Here is a 23,895-nt window from a genome sequence, read left to right on the forward strand (position 1 = left end):
CCCACACGCCGGCAAACGCCCACTTCCCGATAACGGTAGAAAACGAAACTTCGGGGAGCTGGCGCCAGGCCGACTGGAGGGGCGGCGCCTGCACGGCGGCGGGCACGCACAGTGACAGTCGAAAGTGAGAGAGCAACGAGGGAGGGCGAGGGGAGCCACCGAAGCGGCAGAGTTGCAGAGGCGAAATCCGCTTCCCTGCCGCCCTCCTTCCTCAAATCGACGGTATCCGTGTGCACCCTTCGCCGTGCTGTGCCGGCGCCGCCTGCAGGGCCCCCTGAAGTTTTGTTTACTGCCATTATCGTGAAGCGAGCGTTGGCCGGCATTGGCAGTTTCGTGGCCCTCGCTCGCTATGCGCGCCGTGATATTTCACGACTCGCACTCAAGATTCTGGTTTCAGCCTCACTGGCTGTTTGTTCGCACCACGTGCCCTTCTCCTCCACTTCGTCTCTCTTTCTTCCTCGAGCACTCCTTGGGGCGCCTGTTTGAGGGGCGCGTTCGCCGTCTCCGCTGACTTCCGTACTCCCAGGCAGCCGCACTGTAACCAGTGTTTCCCGCAACTGCACTATAAGCAATACGTGTATACATGGAGTGCTATGGGAAAATTAACGGGAGTCTGAAAAGACAACACTATATACGGTCCTGCACTATAAGCAGTTACATTATAAGTGGTCTAAACTGTACTATGCTCCGCCAAACGCACGCTTAAACATCTCCCTGTCTGGCCTACGTATGCTTCCCACACGAAAGTGGAATCTTATACACAACGTTTCGAGTGCATGTTACAAAAGGATCCTTATGCGTGGCGCAATTTCAACATATATCACAGTTTTGGCGTAGCTCAGCGCAAAAATACGAAATTGTATTAAAATGGCACAATTGGCGCAGCTGTTGCACTCCTGAATTACCTACATATCGAACGTTTTTGTGATCCCCTTCAGATTCAATATAATCGGGTTCGACTGCATTAGGCAAACAAAAATCGCATGACTGCACAGGTGTCAGTTTTGTGCTGGCGCCTTTTCCTACTTTTTTTCATCAGCAAACTTTCTGCTCCAAGTCACATACTTTGGCCCTGAGATTGACAGAGCCATTTATCCCTGTACACCACAAGAGCACATGTGAGGCACGCCTAAAGAAGTACTCCGAATAACACACAACACATAGACTGCAACACAGATCGAAACACACGCGTCGTCGGCGCCAAAGTGACTGAACGCGGCGGGCGACGCAGAAGGTAGAAGCTTCAAAATGTCGTCAGGGCATCTCGCTTTCCTCGTCGGTGCGTGCTGCTGATGGCGACGGTTGCAATAGTGGGCTTGGCATCGGCTTCACATGTAGTGGAAGAAAGGCGATCGGAGTCATGGAGACCAAGCAGGAAACGCGGAAGGGCACCCGTTGGTGGAAGATGGTGCGCGGGAGGGTAGGCTGGAAGAGGACAGCTTTGGAGGAGCAGTGACATCGAAACTGGCAGCGAGGCGTCTTCATGTCAGCGAGTTGACACGAAGGCGAGGAGTGACTGGTGTCCAAACGGCTGGAGAGCGAATGAGGAGGGCAAGGCAGTGGCCACTTTTATGGGGGGGGGGGGGGGGCGGAGGTCACGGAAGACTACGAGGGTATCGCGCCAGAAAGTGTCGCAAATGCCGTGGCTTGAGTCTGAGTTTGTGTTTGTTGTGCTCAACAAACGATTAGCCGCTCATTGTGGGTACACAGCGCAATTGTGACAACTGGACGGTTTTGCAATAAGGGCTTTGCATGATCATTGGGCCATTTTTTCTCAAGGTGTGCAGCCGTGAAGTTTGCAAAACGAGAGTTATATGGCGCACCGTTGTCGACGACACTGTGCTAATTCTACGGTTCGAGTGTCGCGCCATTGACAAATGTCCAGGAACAAAATTCAATGACCCTACCAAGCATTTAGACTGTCTGTATAAAGATGGTGCGAATCGAGCATGACTGGCTCGAGAAAATCGCCAGGGAAACACCAGCTTGTGTTGACTCGCCATGTTGACAGCCTGACTAGCTGCTGGCGACGCTAGAATTTTCCGTGTTTTCGGGAAGTTATTGGTCGATTTACGCTGTCAAAAGTGCAACGAATCTAGGGGCGGTGTTTTATTGCGATGCAGACCATTATGGCGGGCGGCGACCTGCATTATAATCGGAGGTACACTTCTTTTGTGCTTTTCAGCACGTTTTAGCAGCAGAAGTGCTCTTCAGAGCGGTAAAACTTTGCTCATCGAGCGCACCCCACGGAATGATACGGCGCAATTCTTCCCGTGGTCTTTTGGCTACTTTTCTGCATCCAAGAAACCGCGATTTTCTGGTATTGCAAAGCGTCAGGAAAACTTTATTTTCGTGTGGATTCTACCACGGGGGACACCAGCGATGCGATTGCGACCGAGATTAACGGTTCGGGCGTGCTGGAATTTGACAGCTTCCATTTGCTCCGCATTAAACAGGTGGGAGCACTCGGCACTCGCTTGGTACTGGTTACTAGGTGGTCATCGGTTGTGGGTTCGGTACTTTTGTGGCCTGTTCTGTGCCTGCATGAGGTGAATTCATCAACGGTATTATTTTGACACTGCATATGCAAAACGGTCGCCGCCACTCGGCGACGCCTCCGCTCGCCACTTCGCTTTAAGCGGGTCACGCTCTTCGTCCGCTTATGCATCCGTTTCAGTCGGAACCAGAAGAAATTCTAATAAAGCGATATTTCGAGTAAAGCGATTTCGTTATAACGAGGGATTACTGTATATAGTTATTGTACTACTGTATTGAAGAAGTCTGTCGACAGCTTCGAGCAATAAAAACTAAGGAAAATTTCAGTGGGCCAGTTGATTAGATATAATTAAAACTGTTGTGCAAAGCGATGAAGGGACACGACTGAAGCGAGAAAACATAACACGCTAAGGTGTCACGTTTTGTTTTCTTGCTTCAGTCCTGTCCCTTCGCCGCTTTGTTGTAACTAATAAAAAACATTTGAATTCGTTCCTGTTGTCACTGTTTGTTAATCTTACCTTTCGAATAATTAGACAAAGTCTTGCAGCCTTGCAAAGGTCAAATTAAAGGAAGGCGACTGTATTTAGGCCCCATGTGAAGCCCAGACACCAAAAGCTCTGGAGCAGTGACAGCCACACAACCAGACTGACCTCATCAGGGTAAACAAGTGGCTCTGGCCCTGGCTCTGGCTGCTGTTCCACCTCTGGGGCAGGCTCTTGTTCCTTCCGTGCACTCTCCCCCCAGCCTGCATGAAGCAGAAAAACCACCACAAATGCTTTGGCAGGCTGCTGTCAACCTTGTAGAACAAAGTATAGCTGCCAGTTGTAACTTGGCTCCCTCACTGCTTGCGTCTTTCCGCTTGTTTTCACTCAAAGCTTATTCTTCACCACATTTTACATAAAATCACTTCTGCAGATTCCCAAATTATAGCAAAAATAACAAAATGTCCTATAAGGTATACGACACGTGCTCTATGTCTTGCAGAATCCCAAGTCCGGCAACGACGTGTGGTCAGCGGCGATAATCCCAGTTAACAGTAATGGAAAGATGTGAAGCCCAGAAAGGCAACCTGGAAACGCACGCAAATACACTATGTGGGCTTCTTTCTGTGCAACATTGACCGACAGATTGACTGCACATTTAAGGAACGCTAAATTAAGTCAAGCTAAAGTGAAAGATTCATGCTCGAGGACATCTAAAGTATCAATATTATCCAGCACAGAGCTTCAGCAAGTCATAAATTGAGGTAAATGTAGGACACGATTTGGGACTCCATTGGGACATTCTAGTCCGATGACGTAGCAACTCATTATAATTCTGCCACTTGTACTCAAACACTGATAATAAAAAGCTTAATGCATTCATTGCATTAAAAGGAAGAAAATTGCTACTTGGTCAGTTCTATTGAATTGTTAGACAAATTATTATTTGACATTACCCTTGCTAACGACGTGGCAGATGGTCAAAAGGTTCAGTGTTCACTTGACCCAGCACCACCCCCCGCACTCATATTTTGGTAGTGCTGCCCCTGCATGCACGTAATATTCAAGTGACAGACGGACCCTGTAGCGCTGTCATGACTCGCTGTGGGAATACAATGCAGACATGGGCGCAACATCGCAAACAAAATAGCGACAAACTTGCATTCTTGTCTGCAATCGTATGAGCATAAAAAAACGTTTTCATCAGAGGGTACTTAGATCTAGCTTTAGTATGTTGTCATTGCCAATGCAGTACATGCTGCCCTGGGCTTTGGCGCCAACACTTTTGTCACTCCATGGCCTCTGAGACTGTGCGCACACAGACAAGACGTAGCGAAGGCTCAGTTTACCATTCTTACTGCAACGGAGGACAGACAGCAAGTACTTAGAGCGCATTCCGGTTGAAGCGAGCGCACACTGTAATTTTATTACACAACCACGGGGTCATGGGTGGGCCTCCATGCAGACGTCCAGCTGACAAGTGCAATTTTTGAAAGCAGCAGAAAATGCTGCATCCATGATGTCTAAAGGATGCTGTCGGGTGTGCTGTTACAATTTAGGCAAGAAACCGCAGCCCTGGCTGTGGGGCACAGTTTTACTTATTGATGGTACCGACAACAGTAAAGGCCAGTGATGGCCTATGCAACATCACATCTCGTGGTGGGTGATTCGAATTGCGCTACAGACCCTTCAGACGCCATTTTCTCTTAAACTAAGCATTTTCTTGGCATGTGCTGCTGGGTTTCTGGAATGGTATTTTACCAGTTTACGCTGACATTACATTTGCCTTTATTGTCAATTTAAATGCCTGTCACCTTTACTGATCAGGCATGAGGCAAGCATGAGACCCTTCTTTACAAGCTTGAGTGCTGAGGGACGAGGACGGAACGATCTGTCATACCCGACCTTTGTTCGCCGTGCTGCTACCAGATTCCGCTTGGCAACTGTTGGTTGCTTTTGTGCAAGGCGAGCACTCGGGGGTCAAGCCTTGCTATTCAAGGGAGATTTAATGAGAACACAACAAAGAAAGGACACCTTCTGTCTTGAGTCAACCATCCAAGCTATTGCTTTAGTATGCGCAAACTGACACACCCAAGAACAAGTTCTACTTGGCCAGTGGTAGCTGCTATGTTACTCCTGGGGGATTGGACTTGAACCGACAGCTGCAGAATTTGTCACTTCGCAGGTCATTAGAAAGCTTCCAACTTTTCAGTTTGTGGGGATGACGATGATGTGTGGCGTTATATGGTAATAAATTGTTCATGTATTATGAATGAAGTGATTCAATCGAGTTGCAAATGTACATGTTATGTGGCTGTAAAGAGGCCTAAGAACGGGTCGCTGTAAACTGCGTAAAATAGAATGACAATGATTCATGACAAAATAAAATGAGCATAAAAGCTTCACTTTCAAAAGGCGATATAATCACCTTCAAGAGCCCTGCCTCCACAGGGCTCTTGAAGTAGAGAGCTGAGAGGCGTGTGGCATAAGAACTTATGTCACTGCGGCTACAGCCTCGAAGGCGAGGCTGTGCTACACATGACACGGCCAAATTATTTCTAGGATGTTAACTTCATCTAAAAAGCTAAAAACTGTGTTTAAGTTAAAAAACGGTTCGTTGCTTAGAAAAAATGCTGGGTGAAATGGAATATGCTGGCGATACGCAGAATGAAAGTAATTTTTACGCTCCCGTTCTATTTCTCTGCACTGGATGAGGACATGGAGCACTGTAAGGGTGTTGCCACACCTTCGACATCACGGAGGATTACTTCCAGTCAGTAGGTAAGAGTGGGTGCCGAAGGTATGACCTATTCTTAATCGGCAGTGGAGCACTTCTTTGTATCGTGTTGTTTTCTCCGATATCCAGTGCCCTAATTTAGGTTTTATAAAATGCAGTTTATTGGTTACCTGGGTATCCAACTGTTTCTGCGAGTGCTTCTTCAGCTTATGACGTAAGTATGGTTTAAGGTCTGTGGCTGGAATTGGTATGTTTGTGTAGGCGTCGCTAAAAGCTACTGAGGTAGCGTTTTCGTCAGCATCTTCGTTGCCTTTTATGCCACTTCATTGCCTTTTTTTAGGCACCCAGCATTAGAGCACTGCACGGGCTCGGGCTTACCCGAAAGCCCGGGCCGGGCTCGGACATGGCGTGTGCTTTTTGACCCGGGCCCGGGCCGGGCTCGGATTTTTTGACGCGGGCCCGGGCCGGGCTTGGGCTTTCTGCGAGTTATTCTCGGGCTTCTCAACTCTGAAAAACATGTATTTTTCGGTTTCGGGCTGGGTTCGGGCCGGTTTCGAGTCGGGCTCGGGCTTAAGGTAAAGGGGTGGCGGGCCGGGCCGGGCGGGTAACGTAGATTATTTCCGGGCCCGGGCCGGGCTCGGGTCTCGCCATAAAAGTTTTGATCGGGCTCGGGCGGGCCGCCCAATGTAAATTAGTGCTGTTTAGATGGTATTGGCAAACTGTCAACCCCCCCCCTGGCCGAGATCCTGGGTGCGCTACTGATTTTTGCTGGCGGAAACCGAAAATACGTCATAGTTGTCGCCCCCGGCACTTTGGGCGGCCAATGCCATCGTCAAGCCACCAAGCCAAGCGACATGAAAAGTCACGTTGCGAACTGCCACCCCGCTCGGGCCGGCGCGGGGTGGCAGTTCGCAACGTATGATGCGGGAATGGTCCCACAGTTGCGACGCAACAGCGGGGTTACCAATGCATTGAGTTCTATGGGAGCTGTGCCGGGACCGGTCGAAAACGACGTAACAGCCGGGAAAACGCAGCCCCCGGGAACGTAACAGCGAGGTTCTACTGTAACACTATACGACGCTACGACGCCACCGTGACGCTCGGTCTTCGTTTCCGATGCCTCGCGCTTGTGCGAAACCACACGCGTCCACGCATCCGGTACCTGGTGTGACGTTCCGAGGATGAGTGCTTCGACGAAAACGGAAAACGGGTGCGCGTTACAATTGAGGGCGCGTTAGAATCGAGTAAATACAGTAAACGTTTATTTTTCGAATTTTCGTGCCGGACCTGAATATAACGAAATCCTCTTTATAACGAAGTTTTTCGGGAATTTGTCAATTTCGTTTTATCCAGGTTTAACTGTATTACAACAATTTAGTGCAGCCTGAAATTCCGCCATGTTAAATGGACGGTTGTAAGCTTCATTTCTGTCTCCTTTGCGATCCAGAGGCAAGAGCTCCGCTTGTCGCTTGTGTCCCAGGAATGTATCTGAGTAATGGGATGAACTAGAAAGGTACTCAAAATGTTCACCTAGAGAATCAGCTTGGTCCTCAAGAATGTTTCCCTGTGTATTTACTAATGGTAGAGGATGAGTTTCACAGCCTTTTATCTTGTTTACCCTATTCGAGGCTTTTCTTTCGTCTGTATAAGAATTTATGCTAGAGATGTATCTCTGCCAGCTTTGCCTTTCGGCACGGCGGTGCGTTCTTCTTCCTTCAGACTTAATTTTTTTGAAGCTGATAAGATTCTCTGTAGTCAGAAAGTTGCAGAGGTGATTCCAAGCTTTATTTTGTTTCTTTCGTGCTTCCCTACATTCATCATTCCACAAGGGAACACGTCGTTTGGAAGGCGATCCATTGGTTTCGGGGATGCATATTGACGCCGCATCAACAATAAATGCTGTCAAATATGCCACTGCATCATCGATAGGAAGTGTAGAGATGTCTTCCCAGTTTATGCGCGTGAGTTCTTCGTACCGCTTCCAGTTGGCTGACTCAACTTTCCAATGGAGGACGCGTGGAACTTTTGTTAATTTTATGACAATTGGAAAATGGTGACTCCCATATGGATTCTTAATCACGTTCCACTGTAGATACAGCACGAGTGTACTAGATGCCATGCTTAAATCGATTGATGAGAATGTTTTGTTTGCCACGCTGTAAAATGTAGGCTCCTTCTTATTTAGTAAGCATGCATCTGTAGAGAGGAGGAAGTTTTCTTCGTGTGACTCCGTGTGACTTGGGCGGCCACTGAATGATGTGACGTTGCCCCCGGGCAGCGCCACATCGGTGTAGGACGGATTAGACTGGTTGTTCGTCGAGAAACGTTTACGTTCCTCTTGGAATGATAGGTTGAATTTGATTTTGAGTTCGATGATTTGCTTTTCTTTTTTCCACGATGGACACGAATGGGAGTACGCTGGGTGATCTCCGTCACAGTTAGCACAGTGGGTGGTGAAAGTGCAGGTATCAGACAAGTGCTCATTGGATGCACATTTTGCACAGGTGGTGTGCCCTCAGCAGCTTTGCGAACCATGCCCGAACCGCTGACACTTGAAGCATCGGCGCGGATTCGGCATGTATGGCCGTACACGGAGTTTGCAGTACCCAGTTTCTATTGAGTCTGGTAGGTTACAAGTTCCAAAGGTTATGATTACATGTCTTGTGGGGATTTGCTTGTCATCGTGCCTGATGGTTATTCTTGGGACCTTTACTACATTCTGATCTTGCCACCCCTCAAGTAGCTCGCTCTCACTAAGGCGATTAGGCCATCTTCAGAGATGACACCGCGGACAGTGTTCAATGAGCTGTGTGGACCCACTGACACAGGAATGTCTCCAAAAGCAATGAGTTTTGAAGATTTGCTGTACTGGGTCTTGTCACGAACTTCAAGAAGGTCGCCGCTTGCCATCTTAGTTACTTTGTATGCTGGGCCTAGTGATTCTGTGAAAGATTTTGAGACAACAAAAGGAGATATTGAGCGGACTGCCTTGGTATCGTGCTGACTGTGAATTACATGATATTTTGGGAAGATTTCTTTTGGCTGCATGAAGAAATTGAAAGTTTCATAGGTGCTCTTGAGGGAGCGATCAGGGAGTGAAGGGAAATTGGATTCCATGAAACGATTGCTACATTCGGCAGGGATGGCCGCCACCCACCATGGAGCCCAACTAGGGGATGACACAGGACAAACTATTCAGTTCTGTGCACACCAATGGTGCATCCCCACTATAACCAAATACCTATACCCAAGGCTGGATATAATGCACAAGGTTAACCCTTGCTGCCCATGAAGCCGGAATTAAAAGGAAAATAAAGAGAGGACAGGAAAGATTGAAAGTGAAAGAGAAAGATGAAGAATGGGAGAAGGACAGGAAAGGGCAACTACCGATTTCCCCTGGGTGGGTCAGTCAGGGGGTGCCGTCTACGTGAAGCAGAGAACAAAGAGGTGTGTTGCCTCCGCTGAGGGGCCATAAAGGTCCAAGCACTCAGCATTGGCTCAACCCCCAGGATCCCCTTTTCCCCGGACACAGCTAAGCCGCGCACGACCACACGCGGGAGGGTCCAACCCTCAAGTGCTCGGGTACGTGATGTCGCAACACACCAAACGCCTGCCGACGCCAGTTTGTGGGGACGCTCGATTGTTTTCCCCACATGGCTCTCAGGTCTTCTGTAATCCGGCTTCCTCACATAGCTGTGCGCTGCCGGTGATCAGTGTAGTTGGTATAGATGGCTCGAGTGTTGCACTGCTAACACCACTTAACGGCAGGGTTGCAAAAGGCCTCTCTCCGACCTGGGGTCCACGTGGCATGGCAATGGCCGTGCAGTCACTGACATGCTTCGTGGGAGTGTCATGTAAAAAAGAGGAGCACTGAGATGGACAAACATGATCGTTCGAAGACACCCCTGCTCGCGTGTCTGTATACGTGAATGGTTGGGCATAGGTGACTGGCACGGGGCAAACATATTCGCTCGATATCCTGTTGCGGTGCGCCGGACTTCTTAGATTTGTGAGCGCCCATTGGCATGTTGTATTTATTGTAATTCACTAGCTGGCATTGGTGAATAAAAGGCACAATAAATGCCATTTTGATTGCTTGCGTTACCGTGTCGTTGTTCCTTTGTCCCAAAGACACATTTGAGACCCCACAAGTTGTGGCTGCATTGCATTTGAAAGCATGCGCAGTTCACAGTTCCGTCTGTCACGCAGATCAAACTTCACAAGCTGATGATAACCTGCAAAACCCACCTGCCTGCAAAAGTTAGGGAAGCCCTTCTGCATTTTGGAGGAAAACTGGAAAGAAAAGCTTTCATTGCATTTGGAAGCACAAGAGCGAGAAACTGCTCTTACACAATGAATTGTGAGGAATGTGCCCAAATGACAAAATGTCCTTAACACCACATGTCCCACCACACAAGTGAGCGTCACGCGAACTTGCCGTGGCAAATGATGCTGAAAGCGACAATGAGAAGGCTCCTACTGTCGGCGAGACCGTGAATCGACCCATGCAGCGCTAACTATGGCTATGCGTGAGGCAGTGATTGAGTGACGTGATGCGCAGTTCACAGTTCCGTCTGTCACGCAGATCAAACTTCACAAGCTGATGATAACCCGCAAAACCCACCTGCCTGCAAAAGCTAGGGAAGCCCTTCTGCATTTTGGAGGAAAACTGGAAAGAAAAGCTTTCATTGCATTTGGAAGCACAAGAGCGAGAAACTGCTCTTACACAATGAATTGTGAGGAATGTGCCCAAATGACAAAATGTTAACACCACATGTCCCACCACACGGGTGAGCGTCGCGCGAACTTGCCGTGGCAAAAGATGCTGGAAGCGACAATGAGAAGGCTCCTACTGTCGGCGAGACCGTGAATCGACCCATGCAGCGCTAACTATGGCTATGCGTGAGGCAGTGATTGAGTGACGTGATGCGCAGTTCACAGTTCCGTCTGTCACGCAGATCAAACTTCACAAGCTGATGATAACCCGCAAAACCCACCTGCCTGCAAAAGCTAGGGAAGCCCTTCTGCATTTTGGAGGAAAACTGGAAAGAAAAGCTTTCATTGCATTTGGAAGCACAAGAGCGAGAAACTGCTCTTACACAATGAATTGTGAGGAATGTGCCCAAATGACAAAATGTTAACACCACATGTCCCACCACACGGGTGAGCGTCGCGCGAACTTGCCGTGGCAAAAGATGCTGGAAGCGACAATGAGAAGGCTCCTACTGTCGGCGAGACCGTGAATCGACCCATGCAGCGCTAACTATGGCTATGCGTGAGGCAGTGATTGAGTGACGTGATGCGCAGTTCACAGTTCCGTCTGTCACGCAGATCAAACTTCACAAGCTGATGATAACCTGCAAAACCCACCTGCCTGCAAAAGTTAGGGAAGCCCTTCTGCATTTTGGAGGAAAACTGGAAAGAAAAGCTTTCATTGCATTTGGAAGCACAAGAGCGAGAAACTGCTCTTACACAATGAATTGTGAGGAATGTGCCCAAATGACAAAATGTTCTTAACACCACATGTCCCACCACACAAGTGAGCGTCGCGCGAACTTGCCGTGGCAAAAGATGCTGGAAGCGACAATGAGAAGGCTCCTACTGTCGGCGAGACCGTGAATCGACCCATGCAGCGCTAACTATGGCTATGCGTGAGGCAGTGATTGAGTGACGTGATGTGCAGTTCACAGTTCCGTCTGTCACGCAGATCAAACTTCACAAGCTGATGATAACCCGCAAAACCCACCTGCCTGCAAAAGCTAGGGAAGCCCTTCTGCATTTTGGAGGAAAACTGGAAAGAAAACCTTTCATTGCATTTGGAAGCACAAGAGCGAGAAACTGCTCTTACACAATGAATTGTGAGGAATGTGCCCAAATGACAAAATGTTCTTAACACCACATGTCCCACCACACGGGTGAGCGTTGCGCGAACTTGCCGTGGCAAAAGATGCTGGAAGCGACAATGAGAAGGCTCCTACTGTCGGCGAGACCGTGAATCGACCCATGCAGCGCTAACTATGGCTATGCGTGAGGCAGTGATTGAGTGACGTGATGTGCAGTTCACAGTTCCGTCTGTCACGCAGATCAAACTTCACAAGCTGATGATAACCCGCAAAACCCACCTGCCTGCAAAAGCAACTGGAAAGAAAAGCTTTCATTGCATTGGGAAGCACAAGAGCGAGAAACTGCTCTTACACAATGAATTGTGAGGAATGTGCCCAAATGACAAAATGTTCTTAACACCACATGTCCCACCACACAAGTGAGCGTCGCGCGAACTTGCCGTGGCAAATGATGCTGAAAGCGAGAATGAGAAGGCCCCTCCTGTCGGCAAGACCGTGAATCAACCCACACGGCATTAACGATGGCTATGCATGAGGCGGTGACTGCAGCTATCCACGCAATAAAAAATTGCCATACGACACAGGCCAACCATTAAACTGAAAATCTCATAAGAAATTCCAGTACAACATAACTTCAGTACTTCAACTTCAGAGGGCAAAAAGCACTTGATTCCATTCAGCAGACGATCTATTGATAAAAAAGAATTCCAGACCTTCATATAAAATTGAGCTGTAATCAGTGATTTGCATACCGATTTGCCATTCCCTTTAATAAGAGTAGACCGTACTGCACAACTTGATTGTTAGGTACCCAAGTTACTGATACCTTGCACCATCCTTGTTATGCTATGCTAGTAGAGTCACGAGCATGTGCAGCCATGTGTTTTTTTGCACAAAACTTGTAAGCATTAAGCTTCGTGATAATTTTCTTATATTCAATATTCGATTCAATATTTAGCCTTGTTTTACAGACTGCTAAAAATATTTGCTCAAGAGCTTGACAAGCCATCGCACTGAGCTCCCTCCCTTATACCATCCCACTGCTAGTGCATTGCATTAGTGAACAACTTAATTTTCTCTATATTGTTTTTTTGTTTTGTTATGTTACTTTCGCTGCTTAATTAAAAGACCGTGGGTCCTTGTACATTAACCTTTCAACGTATGTAAATTTCAATGAATGCAAAAATTCCAGTCGAATGCTTTGATTTTCAGATACATGCGGCTGCTTGGTCTACACGTTTTACACATTTTGTCTACAAAGAATTTTATTTTGGTACTGCTTAAGTGCACATTTTCACGACTTGGATGACTTACGTTATAAACGGTGCTTGCTGTATATGTAATGGTACATTTAAAAATTTTACATTGTGGACGCATTAATGAAAGAAACACGAGCCAGCAACACTGCGATCACAAAAAGTCACTCGGACAAAGAAAAACGCATGTAAAGTGCGTGGCAGCGATTCAAGTATGTCAGTAGTGAACTGTAACACTCCCTTCAGTTCTTCTGCTTTGTGCTTACTTCTTTTGCTTTTATTATTGCATGGCAAAATGCAGCACTACAGCTATCTGAAGGGTGTCAAGATGGTGGCTTTATGACGGCACCAAGATGGCAGCGTTGCGTCAACGAGCTACACCTCCCAAAGCACAATTTTCTACCCGACTTTTGCCGATAGCACACTAGAAAAGTGCAATTTTCCCAGCCTCTACTTAACATTTCTCTCTCCCCATGTGATAAAAAGGAACACCTGAGCAAGACAAAAACTGGTCACTGCCAAGGGCCAGTGGATGACAAAGCCTCACATTTCAGGACTTGGTCAGTGGCGTCAAAGGCTGCCGGGCGTAGCGTGCCGTCCAGCATGAAGCTGTCATGCGGCTGGTATGTCTCTTGAGGATCTGGTGGCAGGAGACCCCCGTTCACCACCTGCGGTCATTTGGTCACTTGCTCTAGCGACGCTCGGGACACTCAGAAACAGTCTAGTCTGGCAGAGCTTGCACCACTTCCGATTAAAATATATTTGTAAAATGAGGCACAAAACCAACTTGAATGAAATTTCTTGCTAAACTTACCAAACTCTGGTAACTTAAGGAGAGGAAGTGCAAAGACAAAAAAATAAATAAATAAAATAAAAAGAATAAACAAGGGCAAGCCTTAGCTTGCTCCTCCAAGTCACCACAGTCAGAATACAAGACCAACAGTCGTAAAATTGCAAAACTCTGATGACTACTGTGGGGATGCACGTGTCACGTGTCCCCTGTTGTTTTCCCCGCACGGCTCCCATCTCCTGTAATCCGGCTTCGCCGCGTGGCTTTAAGGCGATCGGTGTAGATGCAGAGTATTACGGGAGATGTTGCGCTGCTAATGCCACCTAACGGCGGGGATACTTGGGCGCAAAAGGAAGAAGGCGCTTCCTCTTCGGCGTGGGGCTTTCGGGCGTGCGCCGACCCGCTTCGCGGGGCCGTCCCGAGAAGGCTTAGGAGCATGACACTGGAACGGACGAACATGGATCGTTCGGACGCGCCAGCGTTCGCGTGACCGTACACGTGAAAGACTAGGCGATGGTGTCTAGCATGGGGCGAACATATTCGCTGAGCTATCCGGTCGCGGTGAGTCGGACTTCCTTGATTTGTCGCGAGCCTATATGAATGCTCTATGGATAGTAATTCGGCTAGCGTTCATTAGTGTATGAAAGGTGCAATAAATGCCGTTTGATTGTTTACACTGTGTTGTCGTTCTTTTGTCCCAAGAGCGCGTGTGAGACCCCACACTACTCAGAAAGCAGAACGGTGCCTTAGGGCTTCAGATGTGTAATGAAAATTGTCAAACATCATTAAAATAATCATGAAAAATTTTTAACCGTACAGTTTACATCCTTACAATTCTGCAACAAAAACAGATGTCAGTCGAACGTGTTCATAACGAGCTCAATTAGTTGCACGAAAAGCGGTCATAGTATCAGTAGTTCGTTATATGTGGACTCGCCTTTGAAATTAACGACACTGAAGTTGGCGTCAGCAGTTACAATTTGACACCACTTAAAAACCAAAAATCGAATCTTCATATCTTTACTTTTGTTCTCGGTACATTCCCGCATCTAGCTGCAAGTTTCCGTTGAAAACACAATTTAGGTAATGAAATGCGATGTCATAGCTCTTTCATCATACCATTTTGAAACTACGAGCACAGTTTCCCAGAAGATGCCCCCAAACGCGACGAATCGCCGTTGGCAGGGGGGCTTGGTTGCCTTCATACGTTTGCAGGGCGAAAGGTTTCCTCGTTTCCCTGAAACCGCCCCGAAACGCAACCAGTCATCGTTGAGGTGGTCCTCCCGAGTTGTAGGGCATAATGCCGGTTACTCGACGCCTTCGTTCGCTATAGCCTAGGTGCCTCCTCTTACTGTTGTTTTATTCAATTTTATTGCATACAAGGCCACGAAGCGGTTCGCCTGGCCGCAGAGCTGTCTTCTTCCTTGCATGTTTAAAGTTGTGCAAACCACTGGGCCCATACTGCAGTAAAGGTCAATAATGAATACATATTGTCACGACGTCGGAAACTCAAGGGACAAACGAAATGCACTTGTCAGCAGGAGCAGTAACAAGAATAGACTGCCTTTTTAATACAGCGTACTAGTCACTGCCCCCCCCCCCCCCCTTCTTGCTCTCGCTATTTTTCACAACTGCCGATACGTCTTGTTATGCCGTCACACTACAGACGCAGCATTCACCTCCCTCTCAAGGGAAGCATCGTCCCAATGTGCAACTTAAGTGCATGGATGTACGAGACACTAAAACGCGAGTCACTTGGAAAAGTATGGCTTCATGCACACCGCAGGCACCACTTCGGGAGGGTGCTTGTGGTGCCGCGAACAAGTTTCTCTATCGGGCACGACCTCGTAATTCACGTCATTCAGGCGTCGAATAACTGTGTATGGACCAAAATATTGTCGCGGCAACGCGCGGAGGTTAGAAGACAAAGAGGTGGCATGGAGTGCGTGCTTGAACTGGGCGGTTCATCGTACCGCACTGGTTTTCGGCTTCGGCCGCTCCCTTCATGTGCTTTCATCTATCATCACTGGTAAATAAATCCACACCTTCGTAACAATTTGGTGGAGATGCTGGGTACATCGCCCAGGACGACCACGCAGCTCTACCGACTTCACGACGGAGCAGACGCTTGGCTGGCTTGCCACTACAGGCAGCGGACATGGCAGGTTCGGGAGAAGGCACCATCGGCGGTGAGCCCCAAGACCATCACACAGGCAAGGCTGGCTACGGGACATCGGAGCGAAATCCAAACACCTTTTCGGAGAAGCCGGATGAGGACGTTGAAGACTGGTTGAAGCACTACCAAAGAGTGAGTCACCACAACTGCTGGAGTACTACGAAGCAGCTCGAGAACGTGGTATTTTTTCTCGCTGGGACCGCACTTCTCTGGTTTGATAACAATGAGAGCGTGTTGACAACCTGGGATGATTTCGTCGACGAATTAAAGAAGTGCTTTAGTGAATCGATGTCTAAAAAGGAGAAAGCTGAGCAGTCGCTCTCACGCAGGGCTCAATTACCTGGCAAGACATGCATAACTTACATTAAGACTGTTTTAAAATTATGCGGAATAGTGAGTGCGACAATGTCTGATGAGGATAAAGTACGGCATCTCCTGAAAGAATTGCAGAAGATGTTTATAATTTTCTGATAACGAAAGAAGACCTCAGAACCCCTTCTGACCTAAGGCAGAACTGTCGGATGTTTGAAGCCCTTAAAATTCGGAGAGTTTTACCAAAATTTGGGCGCTTAGACAAGAGTTTGACAGTCCCATCTGATGACGACATCTCCTCGGTAATACAGCAAGTAGTCAAAGAAGAGCGTGCTCTGCTTCGAGTTGCCGACCCAGCTCATGAGTGTCATCAATGCGCCTTTGACCAGCTTGTGCACCACAGGCATCTTGGTCTCGCCAGAGTTATCTGGAACCTCATGTGACCTATACCGAGCTGTTTGAAAGCAGGAACAGGCGCCCTCTCGGCAGTCAGGGACGTAGGCCACTTCCACCCCAAAGATTTCCTACTCGTTCTCCTTCTCCCGTCTACAACCAACCAGCCAGCCCGTTCTCACCGGGGACGACAAATTGCGACTCCCGCACTTGCTACCACTGTGGTCTGTCTGGACACATCGCTAGGTACTGCCCTCACAGCCAGCAGCGAGCTCCGCGATTTAATGCCTACACCTCTCCTACGTCCGCAGTCGAACCGTGGTCGTTGCCTAGTTCATTTCAACGATGGCCACAGGAATGCACGATACGCGCTGACTCCCCGATGTCCGACCGCAGCCTTACCCTGCCACCAACTCGACAATGGCGATCCCCGTCACCGTGTCGTTGCTCAGTCACCGCCACCGCTGGGAAACTAGCTGGTGCGAATGATGGGGGCGAGGCCACAGTACGATCACCTTAATCAAGACCCCCTTGTGCAGTGATGTTAAAGAACAAAGTATGTGTTTATGAAGACAATGTGAGTACGGTAGCATTAGTTCATACCAGGGCTGCAGTCTCGATAATGAATCTGGCTTTCAAGGATCGTCTTGGGCAAAAAGTATTGTTTGCTTGGAACCGGAACGCTACCGTTCACGGTGTTGGTGGAGAACTGTTGCTCCCAATTGGTGTTTGTTGTGTATCCATCACCATAGGTAGTCAAAAGTTTAGGACTGAACTTACTGTGCTCCACGCGCTACCCATGACAATATCTTAGGTATTGATTTCTTGCGTGAATATGGGGCGACTTTGGATTGTGGTAGTGGCGCCATTTCTTTGCGCAGTGCCATGCGTACCCCGCGACCGAATTCATTAATGATACCTCGGACGTTTTATCAGTGTCGCAAGATGTTTGTGTTCCCCCACGGACAGCAATGTTTGTGCCCGTACACTCTTCTCGTCCTCGTAAGGTATCCTGTTATGATTTAGTCGAGCCCAATTTCAACAACGCGCTCAAGAAAAATGTGATAGCGCGTTGTTGCCTCGTGCTCGCTGTCGACGGTTCTACCCACTTGTGGACAGTAAATGTCTCAACACAACCAATATCTCTGTCGGTAGGACTTAAACTGGCAAGCTTTGACGAAGAAACTACGATGACTGTTCAAACCGTGGAACTGCCGCCTGCCGGAGAGACATTCCATCCTGATTCTCGTCCGTGTGGCTCGTCCGATTAGCCCACTGGGCATTGTGCCTTCAAGAGTACAGCTTTTCAATTACCTACAAGAGCGGACGATGCCACACGAATGCCGCCTGTCTCTCGCGCCTTCCGTCACCATATGCAAACGCAGAGGATGACGACTTCGACGACTATTTAGTTTCTATTTCAAATGCCCGACTTCCCAGACCTCAGTAGCTTCAAGAGCGAGCAACATCGTGACCCTGCCTTGAAACATTTATTGGAATCTGCGCATGATTCACCAGGGCAGTCATTTACTATTTCTAATTGTTTGCTGTACAAGAAGAATTACTCAGCTGATGGCCCTCCATTGCTCTTAGTAGTGCCAGAAAACCTGCGACCTGTGGTTCTTCGTTCGATGCACGATGACATCACGTCCGGCCACCTTGGCTTCGCACGCACACTACACAGGCTCTGCCAGAGGTTTTACTGGCCGAAACTTTGGAAAACAACGAAGCAGTGCGTCGCCAGCTGTGCTGTTTGTCAGAGCCACAAGCAAACAACGACTGGCCCTGCAGGTTATATGCAACTTGTCACACCACCGACGTCGCCTTTTGAAAAAGTTGGCATTGACTTGCTCGGACCGCTCCCGAAGACATCGTCCGGTGGATTATAGTGCGCATAGATTACTTAACTCGTTACACAGAAACAGCGGACTTACATCTGCCACAGCAGCTGACGTCTAATCCTTCCAGCTGCACCGCGTCATCTTACGTCATGGTGCTCCACGAGTTGTCATCAGTGATCGTGGACGATAATTTACTGCCGACGTTGTTGAAGGACTTCTGCGGCTTTGTGGTTCTTCCTATTGGCATTCCTCTCCTTACAGCCCGCAAACTAATGGTCTCACTGAGGGGACGAATCGCACCCTTACCAACATGCTGTCCATGTATGTCGACGCTGACCACAAAAATTTGGACGCCATCTTGCCTTTCGTTAGGTACGCGTACAACACTGCCAAGCATGAAGTTACTGGATATGCGCCATTCTTTTTGCTTTACGTACGCAATCCACGAAGCTTTCTGGACACTCGCCTGCCCTTACAGCATCATGAAGACCTGTCCATCGCTCAGACTTCGTGTCGCGCAGAAGAAGCACGGCGACTCACACGTCTGAGGAGATTGTCCTCACAAGGCCACAGCAAGAGCCTCTACGATGCCCGGCATATTCCCGTGAGCTTTTCGCCCGGCGACTATGTTTGGCTGTGGACACCAGTTCGCAAAAAAGGACTGTACCGCAAGTTTCTCGCTACCTACTCTGGACCCTTCGTCATTCTCGCTCATCTAAGTGACGTAAGCTACGTTGTCGCCCAAGTAGGCAGGCAGGCAGGCAATGAACTTTATTTTAGGTCCTGAGGAGCAACTCCGAGAACCCCTTACGGGGGGAGGAGCCACCGCGGGCCGCTCCTACGTAGGGACAAGCAGGCCGTGCCTGACCGCCGCGTCGCGGGCCCTCTGGACAGCCCGTAGCTGAGCGGTGAGGTCGGAGCTTTTGAGCACCTCCACCCACTCTTCTTCCGTGGTGAGATTATCGTGGTCCCGTAACGAGGGACACCGCCAGAGCATGTGTTCTAAAGTGCAGAAGGGATCGCCACAATCCGGACAATCGGGCTCGAACGAGTCCGTGTACCTGCTGACCCTGGCTAGACTGGGATAGGACCCGGTGGAAGACTGAGATAGCATGCAAAGGGTGGAAGACTGAGGCCTGAAGAGCTTGGCGTGGGGCGAGGGATAGACCCTCCTGCCGAACTGATAGTGCTTTGTGACTGCAAATAATCGGCGCTCGCGCGTGACACAAGTTGTTCATGTGGGTCGCCTCAAGCAGTATTATCACCGAACCATTTAACTCGCTCGGCGAGCTTCGTCTGCCCCCGGGGAAAATGTCGCGGCAACGCGCGGAGGTTAGAAGAAGACAAAGAGGTGGTGTGGAGCGTGTGCTTGAAATGGCCGGTTCATCGTACCGGACTGGTTTTCGCCTTCGGCTGCTCCCTTCATGTGCTTTCATCTATCATCACCTGTAAATAAACCCACACCTTTGTAACAATATCACCTTAGCAGTTATTCAGAAAGTCCCCTACGCCAAATGGGTATCCAAACCTACACCCTCTCGCCGGGTGTGTAGGCGACGAATTTGTGCTGATGATGGTATCGCATTTCGTCCTGGTAATGCTAGTGGTTGACGCGTACACGTGCAAGCTGTTTGGCTTCTTCGGCACGTTGAGCAAATTCTTCAGCATCAGCATGGATGGCGTCGCACTCGTGCGGCAGCATTGCATCCAACCTTGTTGTGGTTTCGCGACCCTGTACCAAACTGAATGGTGTCATACGAGTCATTTTCTGTTGAGCGGTGTTGTATGCAAAGGTTACATAAGGCAAAATCTCGTCCCAGTTCTTATGTTCCACATTGACATACATGCAAAGCATGTCTGCGAGTGTCTTGTTCAAACCCTCCGTTAAGGGTCATTCACACTAGGCCGACATGACACCAAATTTAATCTGCCGACTGTTGGCCACAGCATTTTCCGTCCTGCAAACTTCTGTCGGCAACAGTCGGCAGACCAAAATCGCTGTCCTGTCGGCCTAGTGTGAATGAGCCTTTAGTCCATTTGTCTGGGGATGATAACCTGTCATTTTCTAGTGGGCTCTGCCGCTGAGTTTGAGAACTGCTTCTAGAAGTTCGGCCGTGAACTGCAGTAGTACGGTAGTAATTACTACTGCTGAGGCACCGTGCCTAAGTACGATGTTTTCGACGAAAAATCGAGCTGCTTCAGCTGCTGTTCCCCCACTGGGTAGCTTTCATCCCCACATAACGATTAAGAGCCAGTGGCGAAAATAATCCACCTGTTCCCTGTAGCTGAAGTTGGGAACCGTCAAATAAAATTCATGCCAATTTTGGTGAATGGTGCTCCTGGCACCTCTACAGGATGTAGGAGACCAGCTGGCTTGTCGGGAGGCGCTGTACGTCTTTGGCAGTGAGGACAAGTGCGTACATGATGTTTAACATTAGCTGGGAGCTTCAGCTCCCAGCTAATGTTGCTAATAATGCAGCTAATAACATTGATTTTGGTAAAAGCCAGGCTTCTTCTGAACCTTTCAAGCTCCGTCATGATAAGCTTTATCTAAATGGAAAGTGCTATTTCTTTAACGCTACTACTGCCTCCATTCAAGAATTCATGGCACTGCGTAACAACACTATGAACACTGGCAATCATTCACCACACTCGACACGTGTCTCATCGTAGGAAAACAGGAGGGGTAGTGGCTGTCTACCGTCATCACGTCCTCCAACATCAGTCCTGTTTACCAACGTTCGCAGCATTCTCAATAAGTATGACCCCTTATCATCCGCAATAGACTCGTGCGAGGCCCAAATCGTTGCCTTAACCGAAACATGGTTGCCACCTCATGTGAGTGACGTTGAACTTTTTCACTGTGCGCAGAACTATACTGTATATCGTTGCGATCGCGCTGCACACAGAGGAGGCGGTGTTCTCTTGGCAATATCAAACGACATCCCTTCATCTGCCATCAGCGTCATTGGGGTCCTGGAAACAGTCTGGGCTTCCATTACACTTGGCCATCAAACCTTAATAATAGGTGTGTTCTACCGCCCTCCTTCTACGTCATCTTTATTTGCAAATGAATTTCATGACACTATTTGTCATGTACGCAATCAATTTCCTTCATCGCCCATAGTAGTCCTCGGTGACTTCAACTTTCCAAACATTATGTGGAACACTGACCAACCCACTCTATCGCCTTTTTCCCAACAAGCTAAGGAATTTTTAGACGCATGTGCTGTTTTCTCGCTTTCACAACTCGTTACCGCTCCTACGCGATCCTCTGTCAATGTAGCAAATACCCTTGACTTAATTCTAACGTTCCATCCAGACCACATATCTTCGATCACACATTTACCTGGCATAAGCGATCATTGTCTTCTTCATTTCACTTTCAACTCATCAATTCCCAAAACCACTAAACAACGGAAGATTATACACGATTACAAAAACGCCGACTTTGATACAATTAACAGAGAATTAACTTCATTTCTAGATGACTTCCTCCCTGACTTTGACAACCGTTCAATTCAAACTAACTGGGACATTTTCGTGTTTAAAGTAAACGAACTAACCAACAAATACATACCGACTCGCAAAATTGTTGTAAATCCACAAGCCCCCTGGTATGATGCGCATATCAGGCGGCTTGCCAATCGAAAGAAACGTTTTTTTCGCTTGGCTAAAAACTCACCCACTGAATCGAGGTGGGCTACTTATAAATTAGCATTTGATGCTTACGTAACTGCACTGAAGGTTGCTAAGCATAAATTTTTGTCCACCACTCTTCCATCAATGCTAACAAATAATGTTAAAAAATTTTGGAGGACTACCAATCCACCATCTAGTGACCACATCGCCTTGGATGACTCTTCAGGTTCCCGTCTTCCACGTGACCAGTGTGCTGGTCTCTTAAATGAAACCTTTGTTAAAAACTTTTCCACCAAGTGTAAAAGTGTTCTGCCTGCCACACGTGAATATGACTATATACAAATGCCTCCAATTATTGTTGAAACGTCTGGTGTCCTAAAGCTGATAAATTCCCTCGTTATTAATTCATCTCCCGGATATGATTCAATTAACACCAAATTCTTAAAAAGTACTAATGTTGTTAGTTCACTTATTCTTACAAAGCTTTTTCAGCAGTCTCTAGATACGTCAACACTACCTAAAGAATGGACGGTTGGGAAGGTGGTTCCTCTACACAAGTCCGGTAACAAACATTCACCAAATAATTATCGTCCCATTTCGTTGACTAGTACGTGCTGTAAACTACTTGAACATATCATTTTTTCTAACCTTGTTAATTTCCTCGAGTATAATTCATTCTTCACCCCAGCTCAGCACGGCTTTCGCAAAACATTCTCATGTGAAACACAACTTGTTTCATTCAGTCATGAGCTACATCAAATTTTGGATCGTTCTTCGTTTGCCGATTGTATTTTCTTAGATTTCTCTAAAGCGTTTGACAAGGTTTGCCACAGACTTCTCTTGTACAAATTAAATGCACTCAATCTACATTCTAACCTTCTCAAATGGATTAAGTTTTTCCTAACAAATCGCACTCAGTTTGTTACAGCTAATGGTTTTAATTCTTCTTTCAGTGACGTACATTCTGGGGTTCCCCAAGGTTCAGTTCTGGGCCCTCTCTTTTTTCTCATCTATATTAACGATCTTCCTGATACATTATCCTCTAACGTACACTTGTTCGCTGACGATTGTGTCATTTTTCGCGAAATATCCAATGAAACCGACGTTAACAAGTTGCAACTCGATCTTAATGCAATAACCAAATGGTGTGACTCGTGGTTAATGGAACTAAATACTAACAAATGTAAAGTCCTACGTGTTTTCCGTGTTTTTCGCCAACAAGCCACTTACCAATTAAACAACGCTCCTTTAGAAACAGTCAACTCTTACAAGTACCTAGGTGTCCATATAACTACAAATCTGTCATGGGCAATTCACACCGAATACGTTATTAACAACGCTAACCGCATGTTAGGCTACTTGCGCCGTAACTTCTCTAGTTCACCATCTAACCTAAAACATCTACTCTATAAAACTCTAATACGGCCTAAATTAGAATATGCTACTGCTGTATGGGATCCCTGCCAGGATAACCTGAAAACGCGCTTAGAACTTGTCCAAAATAATTCTGTTCGATTTATCTTTTGTAATTATAATAGAACTGCAAGCATTTCCTCAATGAAGTCTAATCTTGGTCTTCCCTTGTTGTCTGTTCGACGTAGAATGGCACGTCTAGCACTCTTTCATAGGCTTTATCATCATCGTACCTTGCACACGCAATTCTTTACAAGACCCCATTATGTATCACACCGTGTTGATCATTGTCATAAAGTCGGGACCTATCTATGTAACACAAAGCATTTTTCCCAGTCTTATTTCCCTCGAACATGTATAGATTGGAACCACCTTCCCGCTGATATTGTAAATATTACTGATAACAGCCTTTTTCGTGAAACTTTAGCTAACATTGTATAACCAGGAATTTTTTTTTTTTTTTTTTGACGCAGCAGCTAACACAGTATTCAAAGAAACCTCTTGTATTCTAGCA

At 47.6% G+C, this 23,895-nt stretch overlaps 1 protein-coding gene across 3 annotated transcripts in view; it reads right to left on the reverse strand.

Moving 5' to 3' along the window:
- LOC119461863 (germinal-center associated nuclear protein) overlaps window positions 1–23,895 on the reverse strand; it is a 340,872-nt gene that overhangs the window by 179,355 nt on the left and 137,622 nt on the right. For all 3 annotated transcript variants that reach the window (XM_049672737.1, XM_049672736.1, XM_037723233.2), the window contains exons 12-13: window positions 13,362–13,482; window positions 3,147–3,241 (exon numbers count right to left, since the gene is read on the reverse strand). In XM_049672737.1, coding sequence (XP_049528694.1) covers window positions 3,147–3,241; window positions 13,362–13,482 — 216 coding nt within the window. The remainder of the gene's footprint in view (window positions 1–3,146; window positions 3,242–13,361; window positions 13,483–23,895) is intronic.

The sequence above is a fragment of the Dermacentor silvarum genome, chromosome 8 (assembly GCF_013339745.2).
Source record: "Dermacentor silvarum isolate Dsil-2018 chromosome 8, BIME_Dsil_1.4, whole genome shotgun sequence".
Taxonomy (NCBI): Eukaryota; Metazoa; Arthropoda; class Arachnida; order Ixodida; family Ixodidae; genus Dermacentor; species Dermacentor silvarum.